The sequence below is a fragment of the Polyodon spathula genome, chromosome 16 (assembly GCF_017654505.1).
Source record: "Polyodon spathula isolate WHYD16114869_AA chromosome 16, ASM1765450v1, whole genome shotgun sequence".
NCBI lineage: Eukaryota > Metazoa > Chordata > Actinopteri > Acipenseriformes > Polyodontidae > Polyodon > Polyodon spathula.
In genome coordinates this window covers 23,652,585-23,676,060 of record NC_054549.1, presented here as the reverse complement: position 1 = coordinate 23,676,060, position 23,476 = coordinate 23,652,585, and the positions used below count along the sequence as shown (strand labels likewise).

General features: G+C 41.0%; 1 protein-coding gene across 1 annotated transcript; it reads right to left on the bottom strand.

Moving 5' to 3' along the window:
* Positions 1–1,418: 1,418 nt before the first annotated feature.
* Positions 1,419–22,835, bottom strand: LOC121328604 (transketolase-like protein 2). Its single transcript, XM_041273429.1, has 14 exons — positions 22,633–22,835; positions 20,349–20,466; positions 18,692–18,805; positions 18,165–18,262; positions 17,362–17,553; positions 12,625–12,752; positions 11,924–12,117; positions 10,621–10,785; positions 8,765–8,921; positions 8,211–8,341; positions 6,519–6,602; positions 6,189–6,285; positions 3,471–3,590; positions 1,419–2,551 (listed from the first exon to the last, which is right to left on the bottom strand). Exons 1-14 carry the CDS (start codon positions 22,737–22,739, stop codon positions 2,379–2,381), a joined length of 1,878 nt encoding a protein of 625 aa, XP_041129363.1. The 5' UTR covers positions 22,740–22,835; the 3' UTR covers positions 1,419–2,378.
* Positions 22,836–23,476: the final 641 nt, after the last annotated feature.

The window sequence follows — 23,476 nt, the reverse complement described above, 5'->3', positions numbered from 1 at the left end:
ATCAAAGGCCTTGAATATCCCTTGGAGAACAGTCAAAACAATTAAGAAGTGGAAGGTGTATAGCACCACCATGACCCTGCTTAGATAAGACCGTCCCTCCAAACTGGATGACCGCAAGGAGACTGATCAGAGAGGCTACCAAAGAGGCCAGTGGCAACTTTGCAAGAGCTACAGGCTTTTCTAGCCAAGATTGATCAAAGTGTTCATGTCACAACAATATCCCAAGCACTCCACAAATCTGGCCTGTATGGTAGGGTGGCAAGAAGGAAGCCATTACTCAAGAAAGCCCATCTTGAATCCCATTTGAAGTATGGAAAAAACACTCAGGAGATTCTGTAACCATGTGGAAAATAGTTTTGTGGTCTGACAAAACTAAAATGGAATTTTTTGGCCTAAATGCAGTGTTATGTTTAGCACAAACCCAACACAGCTTATTACCCAAAGAACACCATCCCTACTGTGAAGCATGGTAGTGGCAGCATCATGTTACAAGGATGTTTCTCATCGGCAGGGACTGGGGCACTTATCAGGATAGAAGGGAAAATGAATAGAGCAAAGTACACAGAAATCCTAGAGGAAAACCTGCTGGCCTCTGCAAGAAAGCTGAAACTTGGACGGAAGTTCACCTTTCAGCATGACAATGACCCAAAGCTACACTGGAGTGGCTAAGGAACAAAAAGGTAAATGTCCTTGAGCGGCCCAGTCAGCGCCCCGATCCAAATCCAATCGAAAATTTGTAGAAGATTGCTGTCCATCAATGCTCCCCGTGGAACTTGACAGACCTTGAACAGTTTTGTAAATGGTCAATTATTGCCAAATCTAGGTGTGCAAAGTTGGTAGAGACCTATGCCAACAGACTCACGGCTGTAATTGCAGCCAAAAGCTGTAATTGCAGCCAAAGGTACTTCCACCAAGTACTTCTTCAGGGGGGTCCAACTTATCCAATTATGATCTTTCAGTTTTGTATTTAATCTAGAATTTTATTTTCTCAATTAAACTTTTTTCCCCCCTCTACAGTGTGTAGATAAGTGGAAAAAAATCCTAATTTAAACACATGAAACTGAGGCACTGACACAACATAATGTGAAAAAAAGTTCAAGGTGGTGTAGACTTTCTATAGGCACTGTATATATAAAGAAAAATAAGAGGAATGGTAAGTGCATACAGTGAAGTACTCAGCAATAGCATGTTAATGTTATTCCTTATAAAACTAGAAGTCATGTAGGCAAATGTTTGGACGAGCAGTGTCTTCTATATACCAATCAACTAAGGTGATATTTATTTCAGTGAGGGACAAAGTGTATTAATGATTTAAAGTATGTGGAATAAGTACCCTCAATATCTTATGAGAAATAATGTTAAATGCCAGGTTTCATACCTGCCCCCACCAACACTGAGAAACAGCACAAGAGACGCAAGGCATTTAGGTGTGCTTTTACTTTGTTTATAGGATAAGCCCACTGAGCACGCTCACAAAATTACTCAACAGCAAGCTGAACAAGCCATTCACACGAATTAGTAACTGCTGGAGTCGGCTGCTCTGGGTTAACACAACAGTTAAGGGACAAAAACAGCTAACGTTTCACCAAGAATGGAACGTCTCATAAGAGGACAGGGGTTTGATCGCATGGTAGAGCACAGGTCGACAAAACTTGATCCCAAGGGGTAAGGAAACCACTAACATATTAGCCATGCTATTTCAAGATCAGCTGCACTTTTACAGTAGTCAAGTACTACATCATGGTGGCAGTAGTTTCAGAGATAGCCACAGAATGTTAGTTTCAGTTCCAGGTTTAACTACAGGACTAGCAAAATGAAGCAAAGATGATTAAAGCTTGGTAATGGAGTTTCATCCTATCAAAATAATCCAATGTTATTGCTGTCAAATCAATAACTACTTATTTTCTTGACTACAACAATAAAAAGTATGCATATTAAACCACAGAAAAAAAAAAAAAAACAGTATTCGAAGTAAACAATGTTAACCATAGGTTGTAGCTTTTGAGATACTGGAATGGCAAACTAAAGACTGTAGGTCGTTTCTATGGTCCCCTTACAACTTTCCTTATTTGATTTAACATTTGAAACTTAATTTGAGAAAACATTTTAAAAATGAAATCAGAAACTAAACTTTGCTGGATTTAAAACACCAAGGTGTTCAACCTGGCAGTTCAGACGATCTAGACTTAGCCTTTCCACATAGAGGATCTAGGGATGCATTCAAATCCCTGGGTAGGACAAACATCTTTGGAAGTTAGGACATAATTACAGAATGGACCAATTGACTACACATTGTGATTTTTTGTTGTTTTTTTGACAGTAATCCTAGCACAAGCTTCGACAGGGGGTAGTGTGCTGCAGAGTCGTGGGAAGGGGCCTCAGTTGGCGAAGGTGGACTTCACGGCAGAGACGATGCTCTTAGCGCTGATGCCGAACATGTGCAACAGCTCCGTGGGCTTGCCGCTCTGGGGAACGTGGGAGACTGCCAGCCGCTGCACCAGAATGGTGGGCTCCTCCGCCACTGCGCCACACACTGCCTCCCCCAGGCCACCTGCAGGCAAACACAAGACATGACAAGCCATCGCACAGCAGAGCCAACACTCCAAATTGAAAAAAAGAAATACCCAAGGCCTATATATTCAGTTTTATATAAATTTCATGTGGGATCTCTGGTTTGGGCGGGGGGAATAAAGCAAAAAAAAGTTCTCCCCACATACTATCAGGAGGTAAAAAAAGTAAAAAATAAAAAAGTAGCTCATCTGTTTCTATTCTGGGAATACAAACCATGTAAAGGTGGTCAAGTTAATCTGTGTCAGTACTCAAGTTTAGTATGTCAGACAGCCTCATTGCACCAACGCATATGCTTCAGTGGGCAATTTTGAAGAAAAAAAGTAAATAGATTTTGTAAAAATAAGGGCATTAGAAATCATTCAAATATGACTAAGCAAATATACATTGTGTGCAAGAAACAATAAATGCATGTCAATATTAAAGGCTATTCATGCTCATTAAGTTCCTACTACTGGGTTAACAAGTCAGATTCTAAAGGATCCCAATGATTCAGCAAATCTAAACCACAGTGTGGTTTAGTAAATCATCTACAATTACAAGATACAGCAAGAGTACAGAGAGTGCTTCATAGTGGACAAGTCAACACCCACATGTTCACTATTTATATTGAAAAATAAAATTAATGTCAAACTAGTTGTATTCTTGTAGGCCTAATTAGGTTACACTTTATATTGGCAACTACAAATAGAATGGCAAGCAGCATACTTTTCTAATCCAATCTTGCAACGACAGTACTACTGCTTTACAAAGAGCAAAAGGCTTTAAAAATGTCTGCCTGTTCATAAACTTCATTTTGCTTTAAGGCTTGTTCTTAAAGCAACGCATTTGAACTTGCACAAACACTGAACACAATTAATAGAACATGCAATCCAGTTTGAATCTCCACTCCGTGCACACACCCTCTCTGTAGTGGTCCTCCACAGTGATGATCCTGCCTCCAGTGGCAAGGGCGCTGGATATGATGGTGTCTGCGTCCAGAGGCTTGATGGTGAAGGGGTCGATCACACGGATATTGATACCTGAGGAGGGAGGGAGGCAGTCAGCACAGTACACAATCCCCTTGGCGGTACCACTCTCTTATAGGGCAGTAGATGTAGCTTACAAAATCACGTCTCAAATGTTTTTTGCTTTGGTGCAAGCATGTCACTCAAGGGGAAGCAGCCAATTGGACAGACAAGAAGCCAGTGAAGGGGGTCAGGACAATTGCACACCCTCCATTTGACCAAGCAAGAACTTCCAATTCTTCCAATTTTAGAATGTCCAATTATTATTCAACCTGGCTCACTGCTGCAACTCCAGCACTAACCCAAGCAAGACTAAGAGCACTCACTTCCTCCAAAACTAGCAAGTCAGCCATCCCATTTTCTGTCTGCAAGCCCACCGTGCAGCCACATCCACAACACAGCTTCGGAGGACCACGCAGTTTTGAACTGTGTAGAGGCCGACCTGCAGGCACCCAGCCAGGCAAGGACTTCCCAGCCGACCTAACCCCTACATTGCCTGGGCAGCGCTTGGCCAATTGTGCGCCTCCCCCCTGGGAACTCCCATCCACGGTCCGCAGTGGCATAGCTTGGATTCTAACCGGTGCTCCCCAAGTTAAAGGGCGCATCCTGCACTCCAGGTGGAGTGCCTTTACCGGATGCGCCACTTAACAGCTCTTAAAACAGACGTTTCCTTAACCAAGTGTAGGGCCAGGTATCATGTTTTAAAGTAGGAGGTTCAGTATAACACGTTTCTAAAGTGTATAGCTGAAATATACAAATGGAAGTGCACAACAGGTAAGATGTGTGGAATTTTGTTAGCTACAGACACTTAAACATGTCTGTCTGAACACAGTTCCACAGCCCCATGCTGCTGCTCAGACGAATGCTTGGAAACTAGTAAGAGTACATTTTATTAGAAATGTGTTACAGCCAACATATATTTTTTTGATTGTTCAGTGTTATAAATAAGCCTGTTTGCTAAATATTGGTTCTCTACAAGGTTTAGGGCAGTGTTCAAAAGGTTTGTTCGCTAGCCAGGAATTCAAAGGTAGTTTTAATCCTTTGAAGGTTCATCAGGTGGTATTCACACACTTCATGTACTTACGTTCTCGGTTAACAGCAACAGTTTGACAAATGTGTGAAAACTACAGAAATCAGACTCGTGTAAAAATTGGATCTTTTGGTTTGTATAATGCATATTACATAAAACAGTTGTATTAGTAGTTGTATTAATCCACTACCAAATCGTCATACGAAGCAATCATATATGGTGCCACTGGCATGTATGGAGCAGGGTACAGTATCGAAAGCATGGGGGAGGGGTACCTATAGTGGTTGTACTGCGTCAGTAATGTATGTACTGAATACCTCGTGTACAAGACAGTGTAAGAGTCGTGCTATCGTAGAATGTGTGAAATATACAATATACGCCAACACTAATCATTTTAAATAAAAAAAAAAAAACCCACTGAGCACCGTCCGCCCCTTCCCCCTCTAGCTCGTGTTGTTATCCAGAGGCTAATATCTTCATTCACCATCTCGACAGCAAAGCGTTGTACAGTGAAAGCTGTACTTAAAGTGTCCAAACCCCTCTGCTGTGAGATTTTTTTGTTTCTGTGAAATGACCATTACAACAAAAAAAAAGTTAAATAGAAACTATGCAAGCAACTTAATGTATGATGGAGGCACAACCAATGTCCGGTGTCAAAGCATAAGTTCGTATTAATATTTTCTGTAAAATATAAATCGATAACCTGCTTGGAACTGTGACAAAGCTTTGTTTTGCCTGCAATTGGTGCTGTTGTAATGCAAGCTTAATGTTAATATCAATTATGTGTAAACAGTGTATCTATCCATTAATTATAAAAACATGATTGAACCATGAAACATGAACTATATAATGTATTTTTAAACTACATGTGTTATATTCCATTATATGAATTACCTGTAAAATAGAACTTAATATAAAAAAGTAGTTTGTGAAGTCACCAGTAAAATTATGTAAATGAGTACCATCGAAGGTTCAAGCCTTCCTTCTGTAATGTTCCGAACAGTCGAAGGTAACGATGTACGCTTGGTTGCAACTCTAACAAGGTTACATTTTTTATCTTGACTTCTCAGAATTTTGATTTTTGCTCACTCAACCCTCCGAGAATGCTTTGCTCCACATTGTCCACACAGCCCAGAAAGAACCTGCTTGCAGAGAGGAGGGCAGAGACTGGAACAGCACAGTGCTCTTCCAGAACAATGCTGGCTCTGTGGCAGGGGAAACCTAGCTTTAGTGACCAATACAAGGATTAAGTGTATCAGAAGTATTTTTTTATTTATTTATTTATTTATTTTTAAGATGAATTTTGCGACACTCAGAACCAGAAAATCCTCACTCAAGTTGCGACTGCCTCCATTACAAGACCCTCTCCTTATCGAATTGTGATTAAACTTCAGGATATGAACACAAATTAATGCTTCTTTGCCCAAATCAATCCTTTCTTGAATTTCATGACTGAGCATCCATTCCAGAGGGTTATTTCACTGCAGTCAGTTGGAGAGACATTTTAAAACACTATGTAATAAATGCACCGGTCTGTTGAATCTGGATCTCTGTATGCGAGCGAGTGCAGAGTTATCACTCACCTTCCTTGGCGAGTTCGTCTGCAGCAGTCAGAGCCTCGTGAAGGGTCACTCCGGCGCCAATGACCGTCACCTTGTCACTGTCGCTCTGGCGCACCACCTGATCAAGGAGAGACAACTTTCACTGCTATGGAAACTGAACAAACTAACAGGCCTACATCAAAGTCCTTTACATTTCAATTCCAACAGACTGGGGCTACTGGAACCACCCCCAGTTTCAGACTGGGGCTGCTGAAACTATTCTATTGCACACTAAGCCAGCTGCAAGCATTCTATTTCACACTGCCCCACAACAGTGCACAGTGTAGAGCAATTTAACCCCCCTCCTCTCACCTTGGCTTGTCCGACTTCAAACTTCTCGCCGGGGGAGTAGATCACAGCTGTTTCGGGTCGGCTGGTTCTGATGAAGCAGATTCCCTAAGAGACAACGCAACTCTGAACGTACAGTCCAACAGTAGACTCTGCCTTTCCAAGTGTGTTTCAGTCCAGAATCAAGTCTAAATGAGTTCTGTGACCAGTAGCTGGTTCAACCCATTTAACAAGTTCAGAACCAAGTGTTGAAGGTTCAATATCTACAAATACCTCTCAAAAAGGAACAATACCTGAACACAAATAAAAGCACCAACAAGGAAGGTTGAATATCTTAGGCAGCAGAACATTGTACATATTCCGTTAAAGCTGTGGCATGTACTGTAGTGAAAATGTGTTGGAACCTCTCAAGATTGGTCATTTATATACCTACCCGTGTGAAATTCTGGGTGTGAGAAATTCCACTTTATAGTGAGTAAATCAGCAATATACAACTAGGCACTCACGTAAAACTGTTAGACCACTCTGTGCTTCAATTAGGCATCTTAAACAACTTCTAAGTCTCAACTGTGGCGGTTACTTCTCTTATGGTTTTAAAATTGCATGAATTAAAATTAGATCACCAATTTGCCTATTTTGACAACTTCCCAAAATTCAGTTCATGGTTTGATTTCATATGCACAACAAACTCAGCACTGGGGTGTTAATACATTTGCACACCACTGTAGGTCCTAAAAGCAGATAATGCAGGAAGACTGCGTCCAGCACGTTTGTAATCAAGTTGTTTACGACTACATTCCAGCGCATGGGATTCACAATAAAAGAAACAAAAATACATTTCTTTAGTTTGGGCATTTCAGTTTCCAGTCCAGGGTATACCCTATCCTTACCCAACAGTGCCTCCTAGTGGACATCTATTAACAACAAACTGTCCACACCATACAGGGTTCACTCACTGGTATGTCCCAAGTGAGTGACCTGGCTAAGTCGGGCTGGAGTACAACCTTACAGTACCTTTGCCTTACAGAAATCATGTACGGAATGTCTTTTTAGGTACCAAAGTAAACACACAGACAGCCACAGCAACACAAGTGAACGCCATTGTTACTGCAACAGAATTGACGTTGTGCTAAAATGAAGACAGTATTTTACTTCTTGTCAGGCCAGGACTAAGAACTTTAACCCCTTCCAGGACCGAACATTGATGACGCGTCCTGGCTTGCTACATATAGTTTAAATTTACATGGCGACTGATATATATAAAATATATATTATATATTATATATATATATATATATATATATATATATATATATATATATATATATATATATATATATATATATATATATATATATATATATATATATATATATATATATATATATACATACACACACGCACACACACACATGCAAGAGGGGTTAAAGTTGACCTCAGTCTAGTAGCACTGTAATTCTACAGTTTCGGTTTTCCCGCTTCCTTTGATACAGTTTGTGCAGAGGGGTGAGAAAATACAGAACAAAGCCACATAAAAACTGTATTCCTATGCACTCATCTGGTTCCTACCCTCTGTATCTCCACTATTTAACTGTGTCCTCTGGTCTCCGTGCTGCACTTACAGTATAGGTTACTGGTTAACTCCTTGAAGGTTTTAATTACTTCAATGAAGACCCTGACTCTTCCATGTTCTAGAGTTACCGCACAGCGAGGTACCTTGGTGTTTGCAGAAAGCTCCACTGCTTTCTCAGTGGAGACAGCGTCACTGGGGTAGAACACGGTGCATGTTGGGATAGCGCGGAACATTGCCAGGTCCTCCAGGGCCATCTGAGAGGGGCCGTCTTCACCTACAACGAAAAACTGAAGGGTTAACAGGCTGGTTTTACTGGATCTACTCTACCATCTACCATAGGAGTTAGAGGTGCCCCATTTACCAAAAACATCCCCCTTCAGACACTGCTGGATAACTGTACCATGTTTATGATGATGATTAGAGGCAGCGGATAGCAACGTATTTAAATCTCTTCAAATTGAACGTGTTTCGTCATTGACAGTCTGGGTGCATTTTCATTTTTCTACTTGAATTGAACATGGACACGATGTTGTAAATTATGCTGCGTCAAACTCTTAAATAAGGCCATTCGGCCCATCTAAGCTCAAGTGGTTCCTAGTAGCTCATTGATCTCAGAACTTTAAGCTTGAATTGCCTTCTCTAAACTGTCATGGTCAAATTTACATTTCTGTCCCCTCTGGCACCCCCCCCGACTCACCAATGGAGACTCCACAGTGAGAGCCACAAAGGTTGACATTGGACTGGGAGATGGCTCCCATGCGGATGTGGTCGTAGGCGCGGGACAGGAACGCAGCGAAGGTGCTAGCAAAGGCCACATTGCGATCACGTGTGGCACAACCCATTGCCACGCTCACCTGGGGAGGGATAAAGTGAATTAGCTGGGCAGGAAGAGGATCCACACACAAGCCGATGAGGCTGACAAGCCAGTTATTACTTGGTGTGCATTCTACCATGAAACCCGCTTCCCTGCTATGGACAAGGACATTCAGTTACAAATCTCCTGTTATAACTAACTCTTTCCCTCATTAGTAGTTCTTGGTCTGCATTTTAAACAAAGTTCCTCTGTTCTCACCTACACTAATTTACCACAACAAGGTATACAAAACTAAGAAAGGCTTTCAGACCTGTCTTAGAGTGAACAGTTCTGGTATTTCACCTCTTTTAGGTTTTTGAATTTGTACCTGTGAAAACTGCTTGGTAGAACAGAGTAACAGCGGTAGGATCAGAGCAAAGTAGCCAAGACGGGAAACGTACGGTGGCGACTGAAGCAAGGCTAACATTTTTAGCAGTAGTTGCACATAGCCTATATGTCACAAATACAAAGCAAATATGCATATACAACCTACAGAAACAGTTTCATTTTACAAAACAAAGTGCAAAAAAAAAACTAAAAAAAAAAACTAAAGTTGCTGTACATAAGGGCATCAATAAAATACAAATTAAATATATATATACAGACTATGCTCCTGCTGCCTTCAAACCAAAACCTTACTGTGCTGAATATCTCATTCCAGCTAATGCTGCTGCTCGTTTTCACTGCATTCTCATGTACAGCTAACCAGAGATATTATTTCTATTCTATTAAATAGAATATCTGACCTAATTAAAAACAAACAAATGTATCAATGTTCTATAAAACGTGATGGCTGCAAAAAATCACGCAGACAAAGATTTAAAAAACCTTGAGTGAAATTCAGCAACATTTTCAAGTTATGTAAACATTTTAATTTATGTTGACACACTAGTGAAAACATGGAATCTCCACATTTTGCTGCCTTTAAAATTAATAAATCATATATATACAGGAGGCAAATCTTAATGACAGTTTTTGGATTTTACATTTCTAATACTACGTAAATTATGAAGTTCTTCAAATTATTAGTAAAAATTGTATCATATATGCTACTGACTCGCTAGGTCAATGTACAGACTAGTAGAAGTATACCTCGAACATCAATCATGAAGTCGGTATTTGTTTGACCTTGTTGCCATAGTAACCAAATGTACTGCTCTGAGAAAAGTGTGACTTTACAATGTAAAATGTAAGGAAAATAAAATGCGTATTTCACGGTAAACTGCAAGAAGCTGAACACAACTTTGTTTTTGCTTATGAAACTCAGCTCTCGGCTCCCCAACGTCCACCATTACTACATTACCAATTCCAAACAATTGTTTCACAGTTTCACAAAATATTGAAGACAGAAAACCATGTATAGGATGGAACACTCCCACCCCTGCAGTAATGTTGGTGTGTAACTATCTGTTACATTAAAGTAACTAATTATTGCAGCATAATTATAAGCAACTGAACAAAATAGCATTGGAATTGTAATTTCAGTAACTCGTGCTGTAATGCATTGCATTATCACTATTCTCCCTTTTGGTCTGGGGCTTGCTTTGAGCTGGGCCATGACCCTTGAACTCTGCCAGTCCCATCCACTCAAGCAGACTGAGGGCTCCGATTACAAACCCCATAATAAAAGTAAAACAATGATGCTGACATTTGCTCTTGAGACTCCATGCTCGCCCACCCACTGAAGGAGGATGACTTGCCATGTTCTGCTCCGCGATGAAGCACTCTATGAAGCGTTCTGGGTGCGCTTTCTTGAAGAGATCAGAGAAGGTTGAGTTCTTCGTGTCTCCGTCCAGCGCCACCACGCGATCACTCGCCTCCCCAAGCTTGGCCAGAGCGAGACCGTAGGCACGGCGTGTAGCCATCTAGGGAAAACTAGAAAACTGAGCCTGCACACCCTCACACAAGAGAATTGAACCTGCAAATCTACATAGAGAAAGCCAAGCCTGCAAATCCACAAGTGAAAACTTAGCCTGCATACACCAGGATTACACGCACCAGGATTAAACTGAGCCTGCAAATCTACACCCACCAGGACTATTCTTTAGTGTATACATTTACACAGAAGAGGTACTTGCAGTTGTGCTTCTTATGGCTCTTAGAACTCAGCTCATCGATATGGATCATGCAGTAAAAAAAAGACTTGACAGCTCTAATAGACTATTAAAAACTCAACGTATTTTTCAACGTCTTAATTTTGGAATTGTAAGATATTAGAATATAGCTTTTGGAGTGTGGATTCCAGATTGACAGTGTGAATGGTCTCTTAATAAAACACATTAAGAATAGGTATACCAGTTATCAACAAATCGGACATTAAAAAAAGGTACAGAAGAACCTTTTTATTTTATTGTGTTACATGTTCCCATGTGTTGCTACATCTGTTCATGTAAGATGTATTCCCTGCCTCAGATGGCTTCCCATGTACCTCACTGATAAATCCATCAACATTACATATTTGAGCAGGAGGATGGTGGAAGACTTAGGACTGAAGTCATCTTGAGGCAGGGAATGAAATTTAAAAAGTTTAAACAAAGTGGTCAAAATGTAACAAAAAAAAAAAACACACACCACTTTACATAAACAGTTGTAGCAACGCATGGGAAAAATGTAAAATAAAAAGGTCCTTATGTACCCGTGAAGCTGGCCAAGGTGGAGCAAGTCTCAGTCACATCAGTTTGAAACCGTGGTACATGTTGGTTGAAATGCAGAAACACTAGCGTGGGTCTCACAACCATATCTACGCTGTGCAAATCTGATGGCCACTTATTTGCTTGTTTAACCAATATACTCTGAAAAATTAGGACGGTTTTTGGAAAAGTGCAATCTTACCAGAAACAGACCAGGGTGTCAGTTCAGAAAAACTTATCACACCACAATTTCTGGTTGAAATGCATGCAAACACTACAGCCGAGAGACACATTCACCTTGCACTCGCATGAGGCCCAGTCTCTCACCTTGTCTCCGGTATTGTAGGCAGGAGGACAGGGCACGTACACTCACCTTGTCTCCGATCTTGTAGTCAGGAGGAGAGGGCATGCACATGCTGGAGATGTCCACCACAGGAGCGTCCTCCACGGGCTGCTCAGGGTACAGCAGCTTGTTGGTCTGAATCCGGCCTTGCAGGTCAGCTAGGATGGCATCCACCTTGTCTTTGGGAATAGGCTTGCCATGCCAGTTGTCTTGGTCCTCAACACCTGTGGGAGAAGCATTTGTATTTCTTTCCTTTACCTGTTGAACTGGAACAGGTTTCTGAAAAGTGGTTCATAAACCATGCTAGGTTTTACCTAGGTCAGTTTGTTTGAAAAGAGTCTCAAGATGGAACTCCCTACAAGCAACAGCCAAAAATTTAATTGTTCACTATGGAAGTTGTTTCACTTTAAAAAGGACCTACCATAGATGTCAGTTGTATATAGTCAAGTTTTTCAATTAATACCGAATCCCACATCCCAGCTTTTATTATTTATCACACCTCACAATGCTCACCATACTAAAGACTGAAGCAGTTTAAAGATGAACTTAAAATAAATTAACATAAAATGTGGCAACTGGTTCATTTCTGCAAAAAGACTCCATACTCCCGATATGCACCATACTGTGACGGGTGTATCACTCCCCTAAAACATCCAATTAAAAAAAACACAACACATCACAGACTGCAACTCTCCACTGACTGATCAGAAGAGCAATTATTTTGTCTTTACCTTGGATTCCTTTGCCCTTGAAGGTTTTGGCGACAATGGCTGTGGGTTTATCCTTCACTTGCTGTGCCTGCCACAGAGCCTTACTCAACTCCTCCACATCGTGCCCATCTACCACGTACGTGTTCCAGCTGAGACAGAGAGTTTCTATTAGAACAGACCTAAGGCTGGGATTGCAACTGAAAACTTGTACCAAAGAAATAAAACATGGTGTGTAAAGTCACAGAGATGAAAATTCAACCGTGTCTTAACGGAATATATATACAAATAAAGTGAAGCGGCTTCATACCAACAAAGCTGTATGTTAATGCAGCACAACCCACAAGCCCTGGAGTTTGTTATCCCACTTATAAAACAGACACAATACATAGAAAAACTAACATATATTTTTTAAAAACACACAATTTGATTGTACATTGTTCTGCTTTGGAGAAAAAAAGTCCAAATCAGTACGGTTAATCTGGAAGTTTCCAACAATAAATTACAATAGAAAACTATTTTATCCCAGCTGGGATTGTAGCCCTGTCCAACTAAACTCAAATGCCTGAAGTTAATTAAAATGAGAGTACACGCAGCCAACATGCTACACCCAGGGGATGGGCAAAATTTAGTTACAGGCTTTCCAATGCGCTAGGCCGTGACAGGGGATAACTAGCCAACATGGTTTAAAAAAAAACAAAACAAAAAAAACACATCTTTCAGCAAAATGATCGAGAAACAAGTAATATGGAGAGTTTAATATGTTGTGTATTGATAATGTATTAAATCGAACTAATTGGACAAAAACAAATTCCACCTTGCATTAAAACTACTTCTGCATGATTTAAAATCCCTCAGCAAAAAAAAAAAAAAAAGCATTCAGCATCCAAACATTAATAAATAAAAATAACAAAACTGTTATAAATACGTGGTGCGCTTGTCACAGCTTTACAAGGCAGCAAACAAAATGTATGAAGATTTAATTTGTTGAACTATAAAAATCTGAAGTTTCATTAGCAGAAGGAATTGGGAAACCTCTTATCGTAAGCCTTTCATTACAAGTAGCCAAGAATGGTTACAAGATTGTGCAAGAGAAACAGTATTGCAAGCATCACTCTGCGGATTTTAAATTGATCTCAGAAAGCAGGCTATTGGTAGGATGTTCATTTATGGGCAAACTTCCAACGGTGTTGGTTTTTCTGTAGTAACCACTTCCTATAGCCTGCCCTCCCCTTGTGCCAGGATTTCCTCGAGCTAGTTCACTTGTCCTGGAGTAACCCAGACTCCGCCCCCTCAGTCTCTAGAACAGCAGAGGCCCTGCTACACACTGCAGGAGCCCAAGAAGTGGGCTTAGGCATGTTCCCCACCATCTGGCACATTGTCACAGTACTGGTGCAGGGATCCACCTTCACCAGAGGGGACAAAGACCCGACCTGCCCCTCCAAGCCATGCAGAATAACCGACGTCATGCTTAGTGCCGCCGACGCATAAGCCTTATCAGCCAGGGTGGCCAATGCAATGGCTATACTGGTCCTGTACCAGACACAGCTGGCTGAGAGGCTGCAGGAGCAGGCAACGGAGGCAGACACAGAGGAGTTACTGGCAGTAACAAGGGCGATGAGAGACCTAATGTTTTTACCGCCTTGGTGTTACAAACTGAGCGAGACCCTCTCTGGGCTCTAGGGCGTTGCAGGAGGAATGCCCTTAGACGTCATGTGGGCTCTGAGGCTATCGCCATGGGGCTGTACTGTCGGTAATCTACAACCACGACAGCTTTGGTACAGCTTCCCATTTGGTAATATTTGCCATTCAATTGAAAGGAAGCGTTAGGTTATTACCATAACCCTGGGTCCCTGAAAGAATGACAACCATTACCCTTTGAGGTCCCCAGCCGACCTCTGTTTTCGAAAGAAAATGGCGACGTGCTACTATGAGAAAATCTCTCTTCATCAGGAGGTGGGTGGGACTTCCCCTCACAGCAGGGCCCTGATAGGGCAGCTTTTTTACATATGCTCAGTGATTGACGGTCAGAGAGGGCTCTTCCCATTTGGTAATGGTTGTCATTTTTTCAGGGAACGTTTTCTCTTCATCCTCCTATATGTTCCCTTTATCCTCTGTGTGATCCAACATTTCTCTATCCTCTGTTAAAGTCGATATTTAATATTACACACTTATGCATGGTGATATGTTTTATGTGTAAAATTACAGGGACTAGCAATTCCCTGGGGTGTATCTGTAGATTGTCTCATTAAATGTCTTCAAAAAAGCAAACCAAGCCATCACCACATTCAAGTTCCAAAAAGTCTCAATTAAGCTCTTCAATCTAAAACCGAATACTCCACCCCCCTCCCCAGAAATGAGAATCCTAGTTCCTTCAGTCTTCAACCAGGATTGAGGACAGTTTGGATTCCTGTGAATACTCCAGTGGTCATTTACAATGGAACAGTAAAATGTTCCAGTAGTGCCTGTTCTCTAGATCTTAAAGCTTCATTGGCTGCCTGCACTGGCAATTACTAGTAGTGCAATAATTAATAAATAATCACAAATCCTGACTAACTTAACTATTGTACTAAAATTAATCTTTACATATTGCCATATAATCCAAACACATGCTTTGAAACAAAAGGTTAAAACAAAAAAAAAACCCACACATTGCCTTCAATTTGTAAAATCAAGAAAACGTGAATACAACAGGCCTACTTCTGATTTGACTTGCCCAGCCTCAAGTGTGTATCCTAGCAACAAACTTATCTACCATACTAGAAGTGCACTCACACACTCAAGGTTTTAATGCTAAACAGCAACAGGAGACTTCAAAATGGATTCTAATTTGATGCATCGATTCACCAATACTGTATAAAAGAAAACAGTAGCTGGTATTACATTTGGCGGATTTGCTACTTTGGTAGATTGACGATTTTTGAATTGCCGTTTTTCACTATGCACATTCACAAAAGAAAACACCAGTTTTGTATTTCAAGTTTAAAAAAACATTCAAATACATGTTTACTTAATGAAATATGTCTTCCAAAACAGTATAATTTACATTAACTGGTTCTAGCATCTACAATGTCACTGCAACAACTTGGAGAAGCACAAAGACGGTGTTCTAAAAATGAGTTATAGATCTTAACATGCCTTAAGCACAAGATATGATTAGCTGTCTCTCGCTGTCTTCCGTTTCTTTAGCTCTGAGCTTCCCGCTACTTTTCTGATGGGATTTGGAGTTTTTACGTGCAATAACCCAATAGACTCAAACTGGGCTGGGCCAAATTACACTGTAATGAATGAACTTAGCGGTGGGCCGGATAAAGTACGTCCAAGGGCAGTATTCGGCCCGCGGGCCTTGAGTTTGACACTCAAGATCTATACAATGTGGGGAAGCTAGAAAAAAGGCCAACAAGATGCCTGGATATATAGTGAAAAGTGCTGAATTTAAATCGGGGGAAGTAATGTTAAAACTTCACAATGCATTAGTAAGACCTCATCTAGAATACATGGTTCAGTTCTGGTCAACCTGAGAAAGTGTGCAAAGAGCAACCAGGCATGTCACATGCAGACAGGCTAAAAAATTAATATATTCAGTCTTGTCGACCCAAAGGACTTTTTCGACCTAAAAAAAGAAAGAGACCAGGGGTCACAAATGGAGATTAGACAGAGGCATTCTGAACAAAAAATAGGAGGAACTTTTTTTTTACACAGAGAATTGTGAGGGTCTGGAACCAACTGCCCAGTAATGATGTTGAAGCTGACACTATGGGATCCTTCAAGAAGCTGCTTGATGAGATTCTGCAACCAATAAGCTACTAACCAAATGAGCAAGATGGGCTGAATGGCCTCCTCTCGTTTGTAAACTTTGTTCTTATTTGATGATACTTATTACTTTTATTTTTAACATTTCTAGTGCATTAATAAACATTCAGTTTACTAATAATAATAAATAGCTATTGTGCTGTAAGCGTAGCCTATACGCCTGTGTTCTGATATCTACAGGGCTGTCTTAGTGGATCTAACAGTTAATAATAAATCCAATTCAGTTTTTAAATACAAATTCATACTTCTGCTTGTTGGAGTGCATTATCCCGCTTATAAAAATGGATACAAATCAAAAATAAAATAAACAAAACAAGCCTAACTAAACCGTTGTGTTATCTAAATACGAAGCAGGCTAAGCCAGTATCCCCATCAGCAAAACCAAATTCAACACAGAAAGCTGTAATCCAAGTACATGTTCCAATGTGTTTATCAGCACTTCAATAGCAAATTATTCTCTGCTCACTCAAACTCCTTGCATTCCCCTCGCCCAAACATAGTGTTTAAATAATAATCAGTTACCTCAAACAATTGACAAAGCATTACATTGAAGACTTCATTACAACTGCAGGAAAGCAGAAATCGCTTTGCTCAGACACACGCCCACCCACCACATTAAAACAAAGAAAAGTAAGTCTACAGTGGTTCTTAATTTTAGGGGGGGGGGGGGTTGCACTTATTTTTCGGTAAGTATGCTTTTTATTGTGTGGTCTGCCAAGAGAAACAAATTTCAGATGGTCCGCGAGGTTTGGGAACCACTGAACTGGAAGTTTAGTAACTCAAAATTTCATGCTCCATTAGTGCTTGAACATTGCCCTTCCTGAACGGGAAACAGGGCGTTCTGGCAATTCCAAAGCATCTGTGCATCTACATGAAATGCCTTGTTTGAATGCGTTTTAGGCATGTGGGAGTGCTTTGGGGGAGGTGCTTGTGCTGTGCTGTTCTTACCCAAAAGCTTCGCAGCGCTTGCGGTAGACCTCCGTGTCGTGTTTCAGGGGTGCAGCCTCGCTCTGGCCCAGCCTGTTCACATCAAAGATGGCCACCAGATTGTCAAGCTGGTAGTGAGAGGCAAAAGCCATGGCCTCCCAGACAGCCCCCTCTGAGGACTCCCCATCTCCCATCAGGCAGAACACACGGTAGCTGTGGGGAGAAGGGGACAAAAGGTAGCCGTCAACCCAATTCTACACTCGGCGTTAAGACAGAGATGCACACACGGCCACAGAAACAGTTTGTTTTTTGTTGTCATTGCTGAGAAACAAGCGCCAACCCTAGGACTAAGCCAGCGGTATCCAATCACAGCCCTGGAGGGCCGTTCCTCTTCAGGTTTAACAGGTACCTATTTCAGGGTCTGGATGGAGATTTAATTCGTTCAATTAAACAATTTAGAACGGGGTTGGAACAGACCAGGTCTGGAAGGGCCAATTTAGGCCACCCCTGCACATCCACTTAATTCCAATTGGTGTCCTCTGGTCCTGGCTTCTGTGCTGCACTTAAAGTACTGTTAGGGTGAACTTTGCCAACTCCTTTTAAGATTTCAAATCAGCCTGGAATAACTGGAGAGGGCATGAATAGATTCAGTTCTTTCAGCCTATTTTAGTAGCTCAGTCCTTTAAGCCCTTGGATTACTGCGGTTGCTCTTCACTGGACTCCCTCCAGGGCCACAGTGCCCCTTTGTTCCAGTAATGACAGTGCTTTTAGTTTGGTCTCCCCCAGACGATGACTGGATAGCTGCTGGTCAGCTGGTTTCTTACCTGGCCTTGTCAAAGTGTTTCCCAGTGTAGGCCATCCCGCAGGCCGCACCCAGGCCCTGTCCCAGAGACCCCGTCGCCACGTCAACGAAGGCCAGTTTCTGCCAGGAAGCAGGAAGAGTCAGTGCTTTTGAAGACAAAGTGCCTTGACCAGCATTACACAGGAAACAGGAATCAGAACGAGTGCACTGTTTAAACTCACATTTTATATTTTATTTATAAATAAATAAAAAATAAGAAAAAAAAAAGTTACCTTCCTCATGCCCTACAGTAAAATCACTTTCAAAACAGCACATTATCCAACTATAGAAACGCAGACCTCCGGCAGGGGAAGGTTACTTTTTTTTTTTTTATAGTTATTTACCAACAACAATACTTTACTGACAAACAATCAGCGGTGTGTGAAAAAATATACTCTGTGTTGCAGGAAGAAATGACGGCTATTCAGACCACACCATGTCAAGCAGCAACGAGTCACCAGATCCATGGAACCCCAGGTGTGGCACACCAAGCAGGAAACATACACTCACCGGAGTTGGGTGTCCCTCCAGCTCACAATCTATCTTCCTCAGGTTAAGCAGATCAGCCTCCTTGACATACCCAATCTCCGCCCAGGCAGCGTACAGGATAGGGGCTGCGTGACCCTGCGGAGAACACAACACAAAGTCAGGAGGGCACTCAGCTCATGAGTGGCTGTCAGGTTCAGAGCAACGGTTTCATAACCATGTCAAGCTGCCTAAAGGAGCCCAATCGTTCGGCATAACAGCTATGCAAGCTATTCCATACTGTCACCACTCTGTAGAAAGAAATGCCAAGTTGATACTCTGTAGCTCAGACTTCTTTAACCCTTTCAGGACCAAGCACTTCAGGGCTAGCGGTTTTTTGGCTGTATTTGACACTTCCTATAGAAATTCACTAAAAATCTATATATTTTTTTTTCCAAGTAACATCTTGGAAATTGTCTTTTTTTTTTTTCCCAGAACACTGTGGAACATTATAAAGTACTTCAGAAAACAAACTTTTTGCTTGTTCAACACAATATTTCATTCATTATTTTTTTTTTTTGTTTTTTTTATTTAAATAAAAGTAATTTTTATTATGTATACTGCTTCGAAATACATGTATAAAAATGTGTTATTCTACAACCCGATGGACATTAGAACACTTCTGAAAGTTTTGTAAAATATAGACGTTTGGGAAAATTACAAGAATATTGTTTCACCTGAAAGCGACGACAATACATATTTACTCTCCTGGTCTTTGTAAGAAATAATGGACACTACTCACGATTATCTTCTCAAAACAAATAAGTTATTCATTCCATTAGAAAAGCAAAAAAAAAAAAAAGTACCCGACTAATTTAGTTCATGACATAGTATCTGCTTATACCCACTCATGTTTTGCCTCCAAACAAGTTTCTCTGAAGCAGGCTGTCTCTCTGCGCTGCCAAAAATGCCTCCACCCTTTAGACACTAAATTCCCCTGTCAGACTGAATGGGCAATTGAATCCCTCTACTATCCAACTGGTATGTGTTTCAAGCCTGTACTGCAAGGTACAGTGGCCCTGTATGTCAAAACAAAGTGAGTTTATCATGTTTACATGAACGCGGTCCCAGAAGCCCACTTCAGTATGACCGTGTCAACATGATCCCGGTCCTTGAAGGGTTAAAAGTAACACCTGATGTCTTCTGACTTTTAGAGAATGTCAAAAACTTAAACCTGCATGGATCTGTTTAGACCAATCAGATACGGTTATGTATTAACTGGATTTCCCTGGTATAAAAGGAGAGCCAGTACAGACCACCAGGGAAGCAGAGAGCAAAGCCAGACTGAGCCATTTATAAAGTGTTAATCACTACTGCAAGGTAAGACTGTTTACCATTGAAGCAAGGGAAGCTCGGGAGGCACGAGACCCTGTGAAGTTTGGCGCCACATAGTTTGGTTTGTTCTTAAAGTTAAAGGGCCCGTAGACTGCTTGTTTGATTTTAGTATGCTGTCCAGTGAGAACAGTATTTGTTACAGGGGCTCGATTTGAGTCCAAGTCCAGTCACTTCATTCTCCACACCCTCCTAGTGGTGATACAGTGCATTACATCAGCAGAGATATTCCCAGTCAGATTGTGAAACTGTTGAACACCGGCGAGAGCCTCTATGAACAAATCCGGGAGAAGGCTGACCCTGAACTGACCTTCGACATGATGAAGCGGTCATTGTTGGCGTTGCGCGGATCGGTGGTCTTGTACTTCATGGTGTTGAAGAAGAGAACAGACATAATCTCTGCAGCACTGCAGCAGGAGGTGGGGTGGCTGCAGACAGAGACAGAGAATAACTATCTTCATTGTCACACACAAATACAAATCTACAGGATTTAAAAATTCAGACTACTTTTTTTATGAAAGCAAGCCCATATTAAAAATTAAACACAAAAGCACCTCATGGCCAAAGATTAAAAACAATGTGGCTGTAACTCAGGGGTGGCCCCTGGTATTGCAACTCTCAAGCACACTGTGGGTTAAACAAGTCCAGTGCAATGACCCAGAGTGGACGAGGCAGCCTTACACCAGCAGCACTGCAATACCTGAACCGCCTCCCCACCCCATTGCAGATACCTCTCCAACATTACACCATGACCTTAACCTTAGATTTCATAAGAGCTGCAAACACACACTGTCCAGCTAACAGCAATCACACAGATGGCATCAGAGATTGACCCAGGGAAATTCTTTCAACACTGGTTATTTACACAGCAAGTGTTTCCAAGCTGTATTACAGGTCCAAAATCGTTTTTAAGTTGTTCCACCTTAAAACAGTTACAAAGTTTGGAGATAGAAACTAGGTTTTACGCAGAGATTACAAGTTTATAGCTTGCTGAAAATCGAAAATCAGGTTTTACATTTTCATAAATTCAATCTTCTATTTATTGGGCCAGTCTGGATCTTACACTGTTGGTTTGAGGATCAAGTTTGCAAACTTGCTATGTTAACGCTTCTTTTCCATCCGTCACTGTGATTGATTTGAAAGCGACTGGATATCAGACACATTCACTTCCATCAGCAGATCAAGAAACAATCGATTTCAAATCAGGACTGTTCCGGTCAGCCCATGTGATGGACACAAACAGCATGTCAGGCGAGACATGAAGGTTGTGCACACGTTGTCAGGGAAGGGTGTGGTTAATTAATTCATAAATCTCTATTTTACAAAGTGACTTGCAGGTAACCCTTGCCTCGTGTGCTGACCGGTTGCAGATTGAGCTATTTGAGTTTAGTAGCCTGGTGTCATGATAAAACATGGAAAGGAGCCTTTGGAAATCCAACAGAACGTGGAAATCGTGCCCCTGATTGTTACAGTACAAAAGGGTCAATAGGGAAAACCAAAACGTCATTCTTTATTTCTGATCTTAAAATAAGAACCTGTTCATGAGGTCCCGTTTTAATCCCAGTGGAAAAAAAAAATGTTATGTAAAGCTAAAATGCCAGGAAAGGCCATTGTCTCCGTAAATACAAGTAATTTGAAATTGCATGATTTGACATTATAAACTCTAAACTAGAAAGCCTAGATGTTTAATTCCTAGCTTCCTGCAGTCACGTGATTGGGTGGCGGGATAAATGCACAAACTGGAGACCAAGAGTATACCCTCATTTATATTGATCATAGCAGAATTACTTTAATACACACCGTGTCTATTGTGGCAATCAAGCTTAATAACTGTAAAATGCAAGGCTAAGTTCCTCGATTACCGTGATCACTGCAAGCATATCATTGATAGCTACGTGGTAAATGTTCACCTTTACCTTTTGTTTGTATTTAATTGATTGTTTAACTCATGGAAAATTGATATATTTAACACATCCTTTAAAATTACACAACGGCAATTGTAATGCATGGCACTTTGCCGAATATAATTCTCGGCTTTCCCTTTAACTCCGGCCTGTAGGCTTTCCTCCACAGACTGCGCACGAGACTCATTCATTACCACGTGAAATTTAAAATAAAGTTAAATTAAAAAAAAAAAAAAAAAAAACTCGTCTTAAGCTTGAATATCAAATGCCAATTTTAGGAGGGGGATTTTAAAATATGTATTTAATGCTAAAAGTGGCACACGTTTTTTAATTGGCTTATTACCTGTGCTTCTGTAATATATACCCATTTCTCAAGGGAAACGACAGTTATAAAATGCAATCTATACGTAGCAAAGGCAAATAAAAACCTAGCACGTATGCTGCGAAACAACACCGTAAACAGACAGAAGACATCTTAAAATGTACTGCTATTCAAAAACAAAGAGCAAGCCCAATGACTGAAATTTAAAATCAAACAAAAAGTGCAAAACACGGGCAATAATATTTCCTTGCAAGATTACTAAATTGATCATTATAAGTAACCGGCTATTGCAATGCAAAACGCGCGTCTTGAATATTAAACACAGGGCTCTTCAATATCACATTAAGGACGCAATGAGAATATTTTACCCGGAACTGGAGGCACATGTCGCCTTGATGGAATGAATCCTCAGTTTGTTGGCCATGTCTCTAAGGCCCTGGAGGGTTTTCTCGTCGGGTTTGTGGTAGCTTGCCATTTCTAAGGTTCAGTTTTCTTCTCACGCACACAGCTCCTCCCCAAGTCCAGGAGATTAGAAGACCTTAACTGACTTGCACTGAGTTTTTATTAAATCAGGTTAGCCACCGCCCTCTTACATCGAACGAAATGCCGTCATCGAGGTGGAGTCTGAGGCATCACCCCACTACGCGCAGTGCAGTTAGTCGGGGCAGCCCATGTGATTTGTTCAAATCCTGGGGATATATTACAAACAGGGCCGGATTAACGCAGGCGTTTAAGGGCTGCAGCCCGGGGCCTCAAATATATAATTTATAATACAGTATCTAAAAATGAATAAGTATTGCGTTGGAGGAGTTGGGACAGCCTGATCAGAACTGACCTGCGATTAGGTCACGTGTATGTGAAGGTACCAGAGAGAAATCAACAGGGGAAACAGCCTAGGATTATGTGGGTAACAATGGGGAAATCTCCATGGAAAAACAAAAATAAGTCTCACCTTTTTCACTCTGTTTTGGAAGTAATTTCGGTTTGTGTGTGTTTCCATGTAGTTTTCTTTTATTTTCTTTTTGAATGTATGTATCAATCTCTCTTTACTACTTTCACCTGAAGAAGAGACCTTTGAGGTTTTAAACCTTGTGAATAATTATTATTTAGTTAGTCCAATAAAAGGTATCACATCTCTTTCTCTTTGTCTATCTTTTAGAGTGAGCAATTCTCATTCCAAATGCAAATAAACTAATTTATAGTGTAGGAGGC